General features: G+C 45.8%; 1 protein-coding gene across 1 annotated transcript; it reads right to left on the bottom strand.

Annotated features, from left to right (window-relative positions):
• Positions 1 to 390: 390 nt before the first annotated feature.
• LOC149330770 (uncharacterized) lies at positions 391 to 11147 on the bottom strand. Its single transcript, XM_089559973.1, has 5 exons — positions 10986 to 11147; positions 7834 to 7952; positions 6536 to 6588; positions 4503 to 4568; positions 391 to 616 (listed from the first exon to the last, which is right to left on the bottom strand). The coding sequence occupies exons 1-5, from the start codon at positions 11145 to 11147 to the stop codon at positions 405 to 407; spliced, it is 612 nt and encodes a 203-aa protein (XP_089416099.1). The 3' UTR covers positions 391 to 404.
• Positions 11148 to 14566: the final 3419 nt, after the last annotated feature.

The following is a 14566-nucleotide window of genomic DNA, read 5'->3' as shown; positions in this document are numbered from 1 at the left end:
GAGGTCGAGATTTTGATGCCAATCCCGTCCGGTCAGAGATCCATATATAGATCAAAGGGACAGTACTGATCACTGAGGACATCAATCCAGGACGTTCAGAGAGCGTGAAGAAAGGTTCAGTTTAGAGGTGATAGATCAAGCATATATTCCTCCACTTCGTGGAGTTTGTGCCTTTAATCTTCAGTGCCTGTTGTCCAATGCAGTGCTGGTTCTCTTGAAAGCACGCATTTGCATTATTTGTCTTAGTAGAAAGCAGTGGTTATTAGCTTCGCCAGAAAGCGGCGCACAGCAACTGCATACCACGTTACTATTACCACTTGCCGCCAAAAAGGTTCACAAGAAAGCTGCACGAAGACTACACCACGGTCAAAACGCCGCACGCTCATTTCTCTTCGCCGCTTTATTTACACGGGCTGACTATCCGCTGACATGGAAGGAAGGGGATCTTCCCCTAAAACATCGGAGTAATCGTCCTTTTTCAAACATCCAGTGCGAAACCATGTAACATTGCCCTTGTACCCGGCTTTTTTCAAGGTGTCGTTGATCTTTGTCATTACTGCTTTGGTGAGCTTCTTCATGGTCTTGCTGAATAAAACACAGACAAACGAAGTCTTCTCTGCAAAAGACGGAATTTGAAAGTGGTATCAGACAGGCTCTCGACGATATCAGCTTTCGTTGCAAAACCTACAGAGCGGTGTGCAAAGAAAAACAGAAGGGTGGGAAGTAGTCAGGAGAGGTTAGTCGATGTGGTTTTCTTCTCATGGATACGGAGTTATGCAAGAAATTGCTCTATTAATATAGAAGTTTTGTAATCCCACACGGGATAGACTTGTGGCTACGCTGAAGCGCCCCGCTTGCAAGCTAAAACAGGCTGAGGACTACGCAGGTTTAGAGGTTCTTGGTTCAGCATGCCTCTTACCACACGTGTCCATAGTGCGCAGATCCTCGTGTCCTTATAAGGATCGACATGGTGGCATAATATTCAGCAATAGACATTCAGATAAGGAAAAGCATATATATTTTAGTATAATAGGAAATACTGTTATTAATTTATATACTTTAAGTTTATACTTTATACACTCATATACTATGCATAAGTATAAGCATACATAGGTAGATGTATAAATTCGTTCTTAAAAATAAGGCACAACCTAGGTCATGACGCTCAAACTACGCGTATAGACAAGACGTGAGAAGTAACGAGGTGGTCTGCACTACTGATGACGCTGCAATATTGAATAGTTGTAGAGTGTTCTTGAAAGCTCTATAGCTTCAAGAGCCGAGCGAGTTATCACAGGAGGCACTGCAGCAAAAAAGTTTCAGGGGTGCACTTAGGTCTGCTTATGTGCAGTAATGCGGAAGAATTTCTATTACTGTGCGTTCTTCCTGCTCATGCGCGTTCGCCATGTCGCCTATGCGCCTGCGCGCGCGCCATCTGCTGGACCAGCGCTGTACATTGCGAGGGGGGGGGGGGGTTCAGTTGGTGCCACATGACGGCGCTAGGATTGCGCTCCAAGGATGGAGGAAATTTACCGGAAACGTACATCTGTAATTTATTATATGCTCATAATTACGCGTGTACGCCTCAGTACATACCTCGCAGACACGTTTCTGAGACATCTGTGCATTGTCTAGACTCGCCTTGATTCAACTTCAAAAATTTGAACCGTCGTAGCGGAGTGGAAGCGTTCCCGTCTCGCACGCCGCAGGCCGAGTTGGATTCTCGCTGACGCCGACCTTTTCATCATTTTTATTCAGTTCGTACACAGCTTCCTGCGTGCGCCACTCATGAGCCAAGAAATGCTTTCGCATTAAAAAAAGCCATCGGCCACGCCCCGCGCGGCTGACTGAAGAAATGAAAGGAAGCCAGGCCAGCAAAAAGTTCTACTTGAATACCTCTCTTATATAGTGGGCCCTGTGCTTTTCTTATGCAGGTAGTAGCAGAGCGAAACGCCACCTGCCAAGGGGAGAGAGGAAGAATGAGCAACCGGAAGGTGGCTGCCACAGGAAGATCACGGAGGCCACAACGGGCTTGAATCCCGCTCGATGTCCTAAAGAAGAAATTTTCTTTTGCTGCACGCTCTGTTGGGCTTACATCTGGCGCAGGCCTGTCGTTCACATAACCGCTGTAATGCTAACTCATTAAAGAGTGGCATACTTATGACATAATCCTCTCAAAACTGCACTATTGTCTGCTCAGCCCCCTGTTGGGGCGCACCACCCGCACCAGCTGGACGCTATAGCTTGTGCTCCCGGAGACAGCGACAGCTCCACACTACGGCCACCGCTCCGAGAGCCGCACGGTAACCAGTGCAGCCATCATGGAGAAGGAAAAAGAGAGGAGAGGCCGTCACGTGACATTTTGTGAAGCCGGAAACCAGCTCGGCGCCATCTTGTCCGGGCTGACGTCATCGCATAAGTCCCGCCCTCGACTACTGCGCGCGCGTTTCAAAGCCAACGAAGGAGCATGCTACCGCAGGGGCACAGATCCCCGCGCTGGTGGCGCTTGGCTGCTTACCGGCCGGTTTAGGGCACCCTATGCCGGTGTTCGTCAGCGGAGAAGTTAATAAAGCGGAAATACCCGTGCGAGACAGGCGGCTACATTCAGTTACTGCTTCGTACTGGTCGTCTCCGCGCCGTCTCCAACTGCTCGGCCCTGGTCACAATTAGTAGCAGCCGAGAAAAATACTTATCTCAGCTCTTGCAAGCGCAGGAAGTGACCTTCGCTGTCAATTACTGCGGTGGCCCATCTTACGGTGGTTATCTGCGGTGGCCCCCCTTTGGCAACGCCCGTCCCTGGGACTCTGAAGTTGAAGGCTGCATTCGATGAAACTAGTATACTTGCTTGTTTAGCTCAGCGCTCGAAATTAGCATTCACCGGGTGAGGTGAAGGACACGCGAGAAACGTGGGCCCCTCGTCGCGCGAAACCACACGACGGCCACCGATGCCCGGCAAGGGCATTCGTCCGGTATCGAAAATCTCCTCCCTGTTCCTCAACTCTTGTAAGCACGGGAAGTGACCGTCGCTTTCAATTACTGCGGTGGGCGAAGGACAACTAAGCACACGCGAGAAACGCGGGCCCCTAGCCGCACGAATTCCACGCGAGCAGTGGTGTAGCCAGAAATTTTTTTCGAGGGGGGCACATGTTTTATTTATTTATTGGAAACGAAAATAATGGAAACGAAAATAAATGTGGAAACGAAATGTGGAAACGAAAATAAGAGTGCCCATTTATTCTTCACCGTCGCACGGCGTATGGCACTCCTTTTAATTCTAGGCACAGTTCACCCCATTATTAACAGACCTTTTTACGTCAGTTTACTTTTTAATCCTTTGCATTCTCCTCAAATGAAGGTATCGCGAAAATAAAAAGTGCTTTTTTTTTTAAAGGACCTGCAGCCGAGCGCAGGTTTGCGTATGGGGTTGAAGTTTTGACAAATGTCATTTGTTTGCAGTTGATGACTTTGTTATAGAGCAGAAGCCTTTGTGTTCTTGTATATGATGTGAAGATATTGTAAATAGCCACGTTTTTTCGTGCGAGTTGTTTTTTTGTGAGAAAATAAATGTTTTTTACAAATGAAGTTCTCGGCATCCTGTGTGCATTCGTATCTTTATGTAGATAATTGCAGTGAACAAAACTAACCCTTCGCCTTTATTAAAGAAAAAAAAATCTCTAAGGTATTGTTTAAGCGCAGGGTCTCTATCTTTTCATTTTTACCGGCGGCGTATAACAGGGGCGAGCAAGCATGCAAAGCGAGCGCAGCGGCTTCCTTTAAAATATCGCCCTCCACCGATGTCATGGCCCCCGCTGCTCACACAAGCGCAATCGCGAAAAACGAAAATAGTTACACTAACACCAGTGACGATCACTAGAGCGTTGCAAGAGCACGCCTAATAGCAACGAGGTTTCACTGCCGATGGAAACGGGAGCGCGAATGGCACACGCACACTGCACGCACAGGACGCGAAACGTCCGCGCAATATGCCGACGACCTCTCTAGCGCACGGCGTATTGAATCAATGGTAAACGAACAGCGCGAGTGCTCCTCAGTAAGCAGCGGCGGTCTCCCGACGGCTCCGAGCAGTGACGCAGTTGACGAAATGCCCGTGCGATTGTGGTCGAGCACGTTGAAATCAATGCACGCAACAACGAGAGTTTTGCAGCGAATTCCGCCTGAGATATGAGTGAACGGCGCCAACGTAAGCTTGTGAGCACGATCAAAAACAAACTCGAGCAGTTGAGAAAAGTACGCCGCACCGCAACTGCTACGCCGCGGTCGTCTGCTACCGCCCGGCTTGCAAGCAGCAACTACGACGCCGTTGCTAAGCTGCCCGGACTAGGTGGCCTCCCGATCGCGAAAAAAACCACGTGATTTCCTCCACATTTTTCTCCCATGGTGTTGTGTGGAAAGGGCCTCTCCTCTCTTTTTCCTTCCTCCATGGCAGCCATTGTCACCGCAAGACCTCCTAGAGAACTGTATTGAGTAGGCGCCTCACTCACTCTTTCTGCAGTAGTGCTCGAGACTCCACGTGTGGTGGTCAGTGTCCAAAATCTGGTGGTATCCTCCTGCTCGTTGAAAGACAAAATAGAGTGAATAAAGACAAAAGTAGTGAATAAGTCCGCCCACCGCCAGTGAGCACGCGCTGATTGGCCCCGATGCGTCAGGAGCACGTGCAGCTTCCGGGTACCTGGCGCCATCTGGCGCCGTCAAGGCGATTTGAGCATGCGCATTGGCTGCGAGCGAGCTCCCGGTACTCCGGTACCAGTAAAGGTAACACGGTACACGATGTGCTAAAGGTGTCTATTATCGCCATACAGCTCTTGCGAGTTCTGCTAATACCTAACTTCAATAGCGTTCTTGGTAGCCGTTTTGTAAGATTTTCGAGTAAGCACATTTTTCATTCGAATCTCAACACATTGAAACCAACGAATGGCGAGAATGTTGACAGTGAAAATGATAATTTATATGTCACGTAGGCTCTTGGAACGCATTAAAAATGTATTCCAGCCCTGGAGGCTATCAGTGCATTACTGAAGCTATAGCAAAGGCTCAGTATCGTCGCTGAGCAGGGTTTCTTGTTCAAGCTTTTCTAATCGATATTGCAGAACTTCTACACTTTTTGTTCTTGCAGGAAGCTGCACAACGGAAAACAACCTCGCGGAAAAATATATTGGGCTGGGAATCAAAGCCTCAATAATTCACCGCCACACTCTCTTGAATGTTTTATTCCTGTGCCTCGGTTTAGCAGCGTATATCGATCCTTTATATTTATTTATATTTTTATTTATTGATACTTTGGGCACGAACGAAGACACCAGTAGCAGCTTTGCAAACTTACAGAACTTAGGAACTATCTACTAGTGCTTCTAGTTATAGGTTATTGTGAAAAGGCACTGTTTTAATCTGTATTTGATTTTGCAGTAACAAACTCTACAATCACAGACATCATTATGCACTCTACAAATCAGTTCTTCAAATACTTCATTGGTGGAACAAATATGGCGATAAATATTGGTTGCTAATGTGTACAAACTCTGATATTGTCTTACCATAAAGCGCATACGCAAGCATTTGTGCGGTAAGAAAAAAATGTCCCATATGAAAAACTGAAATATGTGTTCCTGTTCATTACTGTAAATAGAAAGACGCAATATGAAAGAAACTGTTGTAAGAACGCATTTAAAAGCGCACTCAAATGTCATATATGATTTGCACAGAGCATCAAGTTTATGACCTTATATGTGACATAACTATGAAGATACTAAAGCATGCGCTTGGAGATTACTCGCTGCGTTAGCTTAGCTTTCCTTTGCGCACAAGTTGACTTTGAACATATACCAGGTGTTTAATCCAAGATGTTCTGCAATTTTTAAAAATAGGTTTTCTGAATGAAAGCGCTTTTTTAGGCATAGCATTGTCAGCGGCGTAGTGAATAAGAATACAAGACGTGCTAACTAATATGCCGGCTAACTAATATTGAGATGTTACCGTTTCAACTTCTAAAGTTATTCCCAACGTTTACTGAGAACAGCTCAGCCCACCGCAAGTAATATCCATATCGCTTTTTAGAATTTGAAAACGAATTTACCATCTACGCTTTAGCGCAGCAAATTTTTGGTGCGTTGCGTCAGAATACATGTGCTTTCTAGACGCTTGCAGGCAAACCAACGCCGCCAATGCACGTAATTCATCGAATTGTCCAAATTTGTTTGGCCATGGAGCGATTGATAACTGCCTTTTCGAAATTCTAAAAGCAGGTACAGATGTCACTTATCATGGGCTGCATGCCTGTCAATAAATAAGGAGACTAACAGTAATAGTTAAAAAGTTACTGCTCAATATGAGCTAACCTGCTTACTAGTTAGCACGTCTTATAATTTCATGCGTTACACATGCTAACAACGCTATGGCGAAAAAAGCGTTCTAACTTGCAAAGCCCAAAATTAAAAGAACATTTTAGGTAAAACAGCGGGTACACTACAGAGGTCCTCTATATTTCTCTCGGCTCATGTAAACTGCGGCGTCCACTTACCGCTTTTCAGCCGAAACTCGTCAAGATGGGGAGCTCCTGGGCTACTAAGGCTCCTGTGTAAAAAAAGCTGCGTGATAGTACCTCCTAAGAGAGAATTGAAAGGCGGGACGACGGTAGCGACGCTCACCGGAGGCGAAAAGCTGACAAGGATAGCTGTGGTGCTTTTTTTTTTTCACAAAAGAGCACTCAACGCCATACCCGTGCGAATTATAGCGTCTAAAGTCTCATTCTTTAGGCTCCTAACACACCTGGCAGCATGACTGCCACAGGCAGCGCACTCCTGTAGACAGGAAGTGTTGTGCCTGATCCTAACACTGCAGAGGAGAACATTCTAAACATTCAGGTATCCTAGGTATGCTATAAATGAGACATTCGTCATTTGTTTTATCTTGTCTCGCCCGTGATTACTGATAAAAATTATCAACAAATATGCTCTATTTATTAATTGATCCAGCGATTCTGCTACTTGTAGGCTTAACAAAGCTTCGATATGCTGGCAAACATGGTCACCGTTGCAAAACCCATATGCGCATGTGGCTGGAGTTTTCGTCATGTCTCCGTTCGAGTGTGTTCAACTAGATGTGCGCATGAAACATACAGCCTACCTGGTTGCCGAAAAATCTTTGTGGTCCCTTCCCTTACGGCGCGATTCGGGTATCCACCGATATATGTGAGACGTTTACTTCGTCATTTCCTTTCCTCAAAACAAATTTTCAACTTTTATAGCATACATGAGTTGGCACAACACGGACACTGACACAACACGGAATGAACAGAAGGCAGTGTCGACCCATTTTAATCAACGCCATCACAAATTCGATGAACTCAAATTGTTCATTCTTCAGTCAGGCTTCAAATCAACTAGGGACAGAAAATACAGAGAAGCATTCCTAATCCACAAATTTAAAACACTGCAACCAACAGGGATTAACATGTCCAGAGGAAACCTGGAATCTCTCAGGTACATTCCAGGGTTAGCATAATTTTAAATTAACAAATGTCTTGCACGTGGTCAGACTATTTCCTAGCACCTGGCATAAGTATATTATCGCTCTTTGCACCCTTCCCACGTTTATTGAGTCAGGGGCAGATATACCGCGATGCTCATAAAAGGGATGGTACTTATTTTCATTGTGATTCCAGTTACGGATCAGAAGGGGTAAACAAGATCAGGTATGGGGGACATAGCTCCAAATTCGAAGCGGGCAAGCTGATGCGGATGCCGAAACTCTAGCCTTCTGCTGCCAATACTGCCAACAAGGCAGTGATAAAATTAGAGGGGAAAACGCAGTGCTTACTTGCCGCCCGACGACCACACCATATATCCTCCGGTTCGGTCGAACGGGTAAAACGTTTCCACAATGCACTTGCTTTGTTTGTCGATGCAGAGCGATTCCATCCATTCCTTATTTGCAAGCTTGAACAGCCAGCAGGTTGCGGCGTACACATGGAACCAAGCACGGGTGGGTTTAGATATAGTTATTGCACTGACAAGAAAGGTATGTCAATCAATAAATCAGCCAATCAATCAATCAATCAATCAATCAATCAATCAATCAATCAATCAATCAGTCAGTCAGTCAGTGAGTCAGTCAGTCAGTCAGTCAATCAATCAATCAATCAATCAATCAATCAATCAATCAATCAATCAATCAATCAATCAATCAATCGCGATAGATTGATCTAATATTGCAAATGTATGGTTTAAGCGTGGTTCTTTGTTTGACCGGCCTATGCCAACACATTTCCAGTATTGGTCCGACTAGCTGTGCTGCTGGAGAGAGCGTAAGGGCTGCCTTAAGTGCTTCGCTACGCGGCAAAGAAAGAAACCTGCGTTGATAGGTTAATTTTGGCAAATACGCTACGTACACAGACGCATACATATCACTGATTCACATTGGCTCCAGGCTTTTTACAGTGCAGCCGTTAATGTCTAGATTTCTGGTTTGTAGACGGCGTTATAGGCAAGCCAGATTTTCCACCTGCCATTTGCCCGACTCATACAAAGCTTCTCATCAGTCTCTAAAAGGAATACGTCTTCACTTAGTCACCTATTTCACGTCTCTGGTCTTCAATGTTTGTGACGTCATCACTAAGAGCCTATAAGACGACTGCCGACTGCGCGTCATCAGGTCCCTGCGGCCGGTGACATCCCTAGCAGCGCAGGTAATCGGCGCAATCTTGCAAATGTATCTTTTCACTGCAGTCGTTTGTGGGGCCTTTGCCAATGTCTGCCCTATATTGGGCCAATTACTTTTGCCGCTTGGGAGGGGATATAGCCGCACCAAAGTACTAGTCTCCCTGCACCTGCAGCCATATGTGCTGTCCGCGCGGCAGCTGAGCACTGGCGCCGTCAAGTTTGAGCTGCGAGCGCTGGGGAAGACCCGTCGCAGCAATGACCCACCCGTGCGTGCAGCCGAGGCCGGATTTAAGGTTTGGTTTGGTTCGGTCTGGTTTGATTTATGGGGTTAACGTCCCAAAGCAACTTAGGCTATGAAGGACGCCCTAGTGGAGGGCTCCGGAAATTTCGACCACCTGGGGACCTTTAACGTGCACTGACATCGCAAAGTACACGGGCCTCTAGAATTTCGCCTCCATCGAAATTCGACCGCCGCGGCCGGGGACGAACCCGCGTCTTTCGGGCCAGCAGCCGAGGACCATAACCACTGAGCCACCGCGGCGAACCCGGATATAAGGCCTGCAGATCAGTTGATTCTTTTATGGAGCTATTGAGCGTGTATCTGCAGAGTACATTGGTGTCGTGGGGAGGAGACACATACGTCCAGCGGTCCGGCATATGCATCGGCTCAAGCGTAGCACCGGTTTTGAGCAGTATATATTTAAGCGCAGTGGACAGGGCACTGGAGAAAGAACTCAAGGATTGCACCTCTAGCATCCTTAGATACGTGGATGACTATCTTGTGGCACTACCAACGGAAGCAAGCCCTGAAGTGGTCAATAACATCATGAAGGTATTTTCAAGCACGGCGCCTGAACTAAGGTTTACCTATGAAATGCCTTCTGAAGAACGCCTGCAGTTTTTGGATGTCAACTTCAATTTTCAAAGGAACCATGTATGTTGGCGTTACGCACCAAGAACGCAAAAGCCACTTCTTGATTTTGATTCAAATCATTCCAAGCTGGTGAAGAACGGGATCGCCATGGCGTGCCTTGGAGCGGCAATTAAGAAGTCATGCTTGCATGAAGTTGGGTCAAGCTTTGACACACAATGGTCTCGTTGCAGAGCAGCAGGTTTTCCGGAAGAGGTGTTAGTGTCAACATGCAACAGGCTACTCTTGAAAATGAAAACAAAGAAAGAAAAAGTAGCTGAAAATGACACTGGAAGTAAGAACAAAGGGGTGGTAGTCCCATATGTGCATCGGCTGTCTCACAGATGGAAGAAGATAGCGGCGAAGTTTGGGGGCAAGGTCTTGTTTTCAGCGCCTAATAGGCTGAGCAAGGTTCCGGCGTCAGTGAAACGCAAGAAAGAAAACGGCAACGCCACAGAAGGGTGCGGAGTCCGTCATGCCACTCAGTTTGTGCAGTGCAGAGTTGGAGTCGTTTACAGGATTCCATTCTCGTGTGGCCATTTCTACGTGGGTCAAACAGGCAGGTGCCTGAACGAACGCCTTTTGGAACACGCTAATTCTTTGCGTGGCTCCGGTTCGTCAAAACTGGCTGCACATTGCAAATCTTGCCTATGCACTCCGTACTTTGACAACACTGTTGTGCTGTATCGCCATAAAGAACAACTGGTACGGGAAGTGGTAGAGGCGTATCATATCTGCACAGAAGGTGACTCTTGTGTGAGCAGCACTTCGATAGCCTTGTCTAAGCGCGAGATATATCTGTTGGAAAAGCGTGGGAGCCTGTAGGTGCTTACCTTTCGCCAATGGTTTTCCTTTCTTTTTATGTTAGTGGTTTGCGATGACGACGTGAGCCTGTGACGCCGCGATTAGAGATATGTGGTTTATATTTATATGTGGTTTTCCGATTAAAACAGTCAGTTGTAAGTCAGCGCGTGTTCGTGTCTCTCTTTTTCTTGGTCCTTCGTTTTAGTTGCGCTGTTTCGTTCCTTAAAGTATTATCAGTGTTGGCGGACACCGGAAAACCGGCGAATCGTCTTAAGTAGTAAGCTGGTCAACTAATTTGTAATAATTAACTTTTGAGCTAGTAGATTTAGGCGCCTTTTTGCAATCAGAGATTTTTAGCCCGTCATTAGTAACAGTCGTACCAGTTTTTAGAATTTCGAAAACGCGGTTACCCTTGGTGATGTGGCTCGACAAAATTTGTCTTTTTCGAGTAGTTACGCATACTGGAGGGGTTGCTTTGCCTGCATGCTTTCGAAAGCGCATGCATTTTCGCCATAGTGTTTTTGTGTTCACTATTGCCGCGTTGGCATAGCGCAGATTGTCCCGCAATGCCATCTGCAATCGGCGACGGTACGTACCAGATGCCAGTTGATAGCTACAGTTTTCTTGAGCTTTAGGCATTCTTCGGCTGATGATGCTGCCTGAATGAACAGGAACAGTAGCACTGCAGGGATCGGAAATCCCGGGCGCCATCGTTTCGCAAATGTAGCCGCTCTTTCACTGAGTCGCCGGAGAGGCATTCTTTGCAAAGAGATGAAAACATCGTAATGGTTATCATTTCCTCGAACGTCGCAGTGTAGGATGCTACCTGACAGACTGCAGATGTGGTGTACTACGACCTCTGCTCAAGCATTGGACGCATTTTTTTTTGCTTTACCCTGTGCCAACCTAAAGAGGCACTCTTTCCTATATTCCACCTCAATGTAAGGGATATAACGACTGTCATCATACCCGTTCATCAGGGCCCTCCAAATAATCCTTTCCGTTCTAATCGGAAGGCTTCAGTTCGGGATAATCTGAGCTACTTTCGGAAGAGTGTTTTTAGTAGTATATCGTAATACAAAGAAATAAATAATTTTGATGCTATACCATAGCTAACGTGAGATGTATATCCGCGAAACCTAATTTTTGCCAGAAACAAAAGCTTCCTTTTTTTTTTACAGTTTCTTTAGGCACTCAGGTATTCTAGTATGCGACAATTCATAGGAACGAGTAATGCGCAGAGATTGTGGTTTGATTTATGGTTTTTGGGGGTTTAACGTCCCAAAGCGACTCAGGCTATGAGGGACGCCGTAGTGAAGGGCTCCGGAAATTTCGACCAGCTGGGGTTCGTTAACGTGCACTGACATCGCACACTACACGGGCCTCTAGAATTTCGCCTCCATCGAAGAGAGTATGTTGGTGATGATGTATACATAGTATGACTTCCTTTCCCTGATGTGAGCCTTCGCGGACATTAGTTGCTCATGTACAGCATTCTTAGACAAAAATTTTGAATATTGAAATATTGTCAGGTAATGTAATGAAAAGAGTGGAGGTAATGGACCAATCTTCCGATGCGCAGCAAAATCTTTTTTTTTTTCAATTTTTACATTGCTCGCACCGAGCAGTTAAGACTGTCATAGAAAAGTAATGAGGAACGTTTTTGACGACAGAAAAACCGGTAAAAGCAAAAGAGAAATGCAAGCCTGCCGACCGGAGATCTGTGGATATATTTATTGCTGTAATGAAATCTTCCACTGTATGAAAAATTTGCGTTCTTAAACTCATTCCCATTGAAAAGTGCTTGTCCGGAATTGTCGGGTATGGAAATGAAGGCGGTGTAATGAAGAAATCCACTAAACGTTTAGTATGCACCGCATGTTGTTTCGTTGTAGGAGTTCGTTGCTCATGGTGTCTGGCTTCTAGTGTAGCCCTGACAAAGTTACATAGAAACCTAAATTGCTTTCAAGTAAAGATTCAAACCACCGAACATGGGGTCGGTAGCCAGAGGATTTACGGTGGGCAATGTGAGCTGCAACATCCCGAAACTGCATGACGTTCATGGAAGAGGTCGCAGGGGAGCGGTCTAGACTGGTTTAGACCACCTGAAATTCTTTAATGTGCACCAACAACGCACAGTGCTCCGCTATTTTTTTTCTGCATTTTGCCACCACAGATACACGGCCGACATGGCCCGTGCTGAATGCCGCACCTTCGGAGGCAACAGTCGAATGCTAAAGGCAATGAGCTATCGTGGCAGCTAAAATAATTCATTTTCAGAATAAGATGTAAAGACGAAGCGAATAAATTCTTGCTCAGGGTTTTAAGCTGCACTGGTTGAAGGGTGGGAATAAATTTACAACGAAATACACATTTTTAGGGGTATTCGTGATTGCTTTTAGGGCTGGAGAACTTTTTCTATGCACTGCACGACTTTAGGGTATTTAATGTTCCTTATCAAATACCTTCATTAAATATCGAACAATATTGCCTAATTTCAGCATAACTTATTGTTCTTCCAATGTTTAGGGAATCCCCCAAGGTGGAGTAGATTTGTAATGAGCGAGCAATTGCTCCCTTTTATAACTTATTGTTCACTGACGTGCTAGAATTGCCTAGTTATTAATATTTGCGCTCACCTGAATATCCTCGCGCAGGCATACAGTGATCAAGACAACTGCGTGTGCTGTTCATGTCTGAAATCTGAGGACGCCTTTTACTTTTTTTACATACAAATGTCGAGGCTCTTGACGTTTTTCTCTAAGTTAGGGCGAGAGGCATTATTGCAAACGATGAGAATTAAGTGTCCATTGTGCGAAGACTGCGAGGACTCCTTTCTGGTGCCAGGTGTGGAAGGCTTCTAAAGTTTTTTTTTTCTGTTTGAGCAAATTTTGGGGAAGTTTATAGAAAAAGATGTCGCGGAAACAATAAAAACACGGCCATCTAGAAAAATGCTGCTTAGTCTATTTTACTGGCGTGGTCGTGCATTGCTCAGAGAAATGGTGTTTTTTTTTTCTAGCGTTTCCTTTGCCATAACAATTGGATGGAGAGTATAGTTTGGTGTTTTGTGGTAGACGACTGACGCTTCACTCTGCAGACACCTGCGACTGTTGTCAAAGTTGATGGAGCGCTTCCTTTCCTTCTGTTGGTGGTCCGAGAGCACAGGCCACTGTTCGAGCATGTGCTGACTCAGCACAACGAGCCGACCTGTCCTGGACGAATGAATGCCAAAAGCGCCTGCTTTGCAGCGGCGGAGTGGCAGACGCCACCTTGCTCAACGCTCCAGGACATCGCCAACTAGTGCCGTCGGGGTCGCCATTAGAGCCCATTAAACGGAAAGTTCAAGGTTCTAGTGAACTGATGATGATGATGATGAATTGTTATGGCACAAGGGCATCTGAGATTCTAGTCAACGCTCCAGGACACCACAAACTAGTGACATCTGAAGGCCGTCATTAGAGCACATTAAACGGGAAGTTCAAGGTTCTAGTGAGCTGATGATGATGATGATGATGATGAATTGTTATGGCACAAGGGCATCTGAGATTCTTGTCAACGCTCCAGGACACCACAAACTAGTGACATCTGGGGGCCGTCATTAGAGCACATTAAACGGGAAGTTCAAGGTTCTAGTGAGCTCATGATGATGATGATGATGATGAATTGTTATGGCACAAGGGCATCTGAGATTCTAGTCAACGCTCCAGGACACCACAAACTAGTGACATCTGGGGGCCGTCATTAGAGCACATTAAACGGGAAGTTCAAGGTTCTAGTGAACTGATGATGATGATGAATTGTTATGGCACAAGGGCATCTTAGATTCTAGTCAACGCTCCAGGACACCACAAACTAGTGACATCTGGGGGCCGTCATTAGAGCACATTAAACAGAAAGTTCAAAGTTCTAGTGAACTGATGATGATGATGATGATGAATTGTTATGACACAAGGGCATCTGAGATTCTAGTCAACGCTCCAGGACACCACCAACTAGTGACATCTGGGGGCCGCCATTAGAACACATTAAATGGGAAGTTCAAGGTTCTAGTGAACTGATGATGATGACGATTTTTTACGGCGCAAGGGCATCTGAGATTCTAGTGACCTGCTCCAACATGTTGAAATGATGACGTACTGTGCAAAGAGCTGCAAAATAAGTAGGGAAAACTTTTCTG

This window comes from Amblyomma mixtum, chromosome 9 (genome assembly GCF_055824585.1).
Source record: "Amblyomma mixtum isolate Tamu chromosome 9, ASM5582458v1, whole genome shotgun sequence".
Taxonomy (NCBI): Eukaryota; Metazoa; Arthropoda; class Arachnida; order Ixodida; family Ixodidae; genus Amblyomma; species Amblyomma mixtum.
The sequence above is the reverse complement of the archived record's forward strand: the minus strand, read 5'-3'. Positions and strand labels throughout refer to the sequence as shown.

Coding starts and splice junctions, on each gene's coding strand:
- LOC149330770 (XM_089559973.1), bottom strand. CDS start 11,147: ATGCCTCTCCGGCGACTCAGTGAAAGAGCGGCTACATTTGCGAAACGA. Junction 7,953..10,985: donor TAGCTATCAACTGGCATCTG/GTACGTACCGTC, acceptor TGGCTGTTCAAG/CTTGCAAATAAGGAATGGAT. Junction 6,589..7,833: donor GTGTGGTCGTCGGGCGGCAA/GTAAGCACTGCG, acceptor TTTTTTACACAG/GAGCCTTAGTAGCCCAGGAG.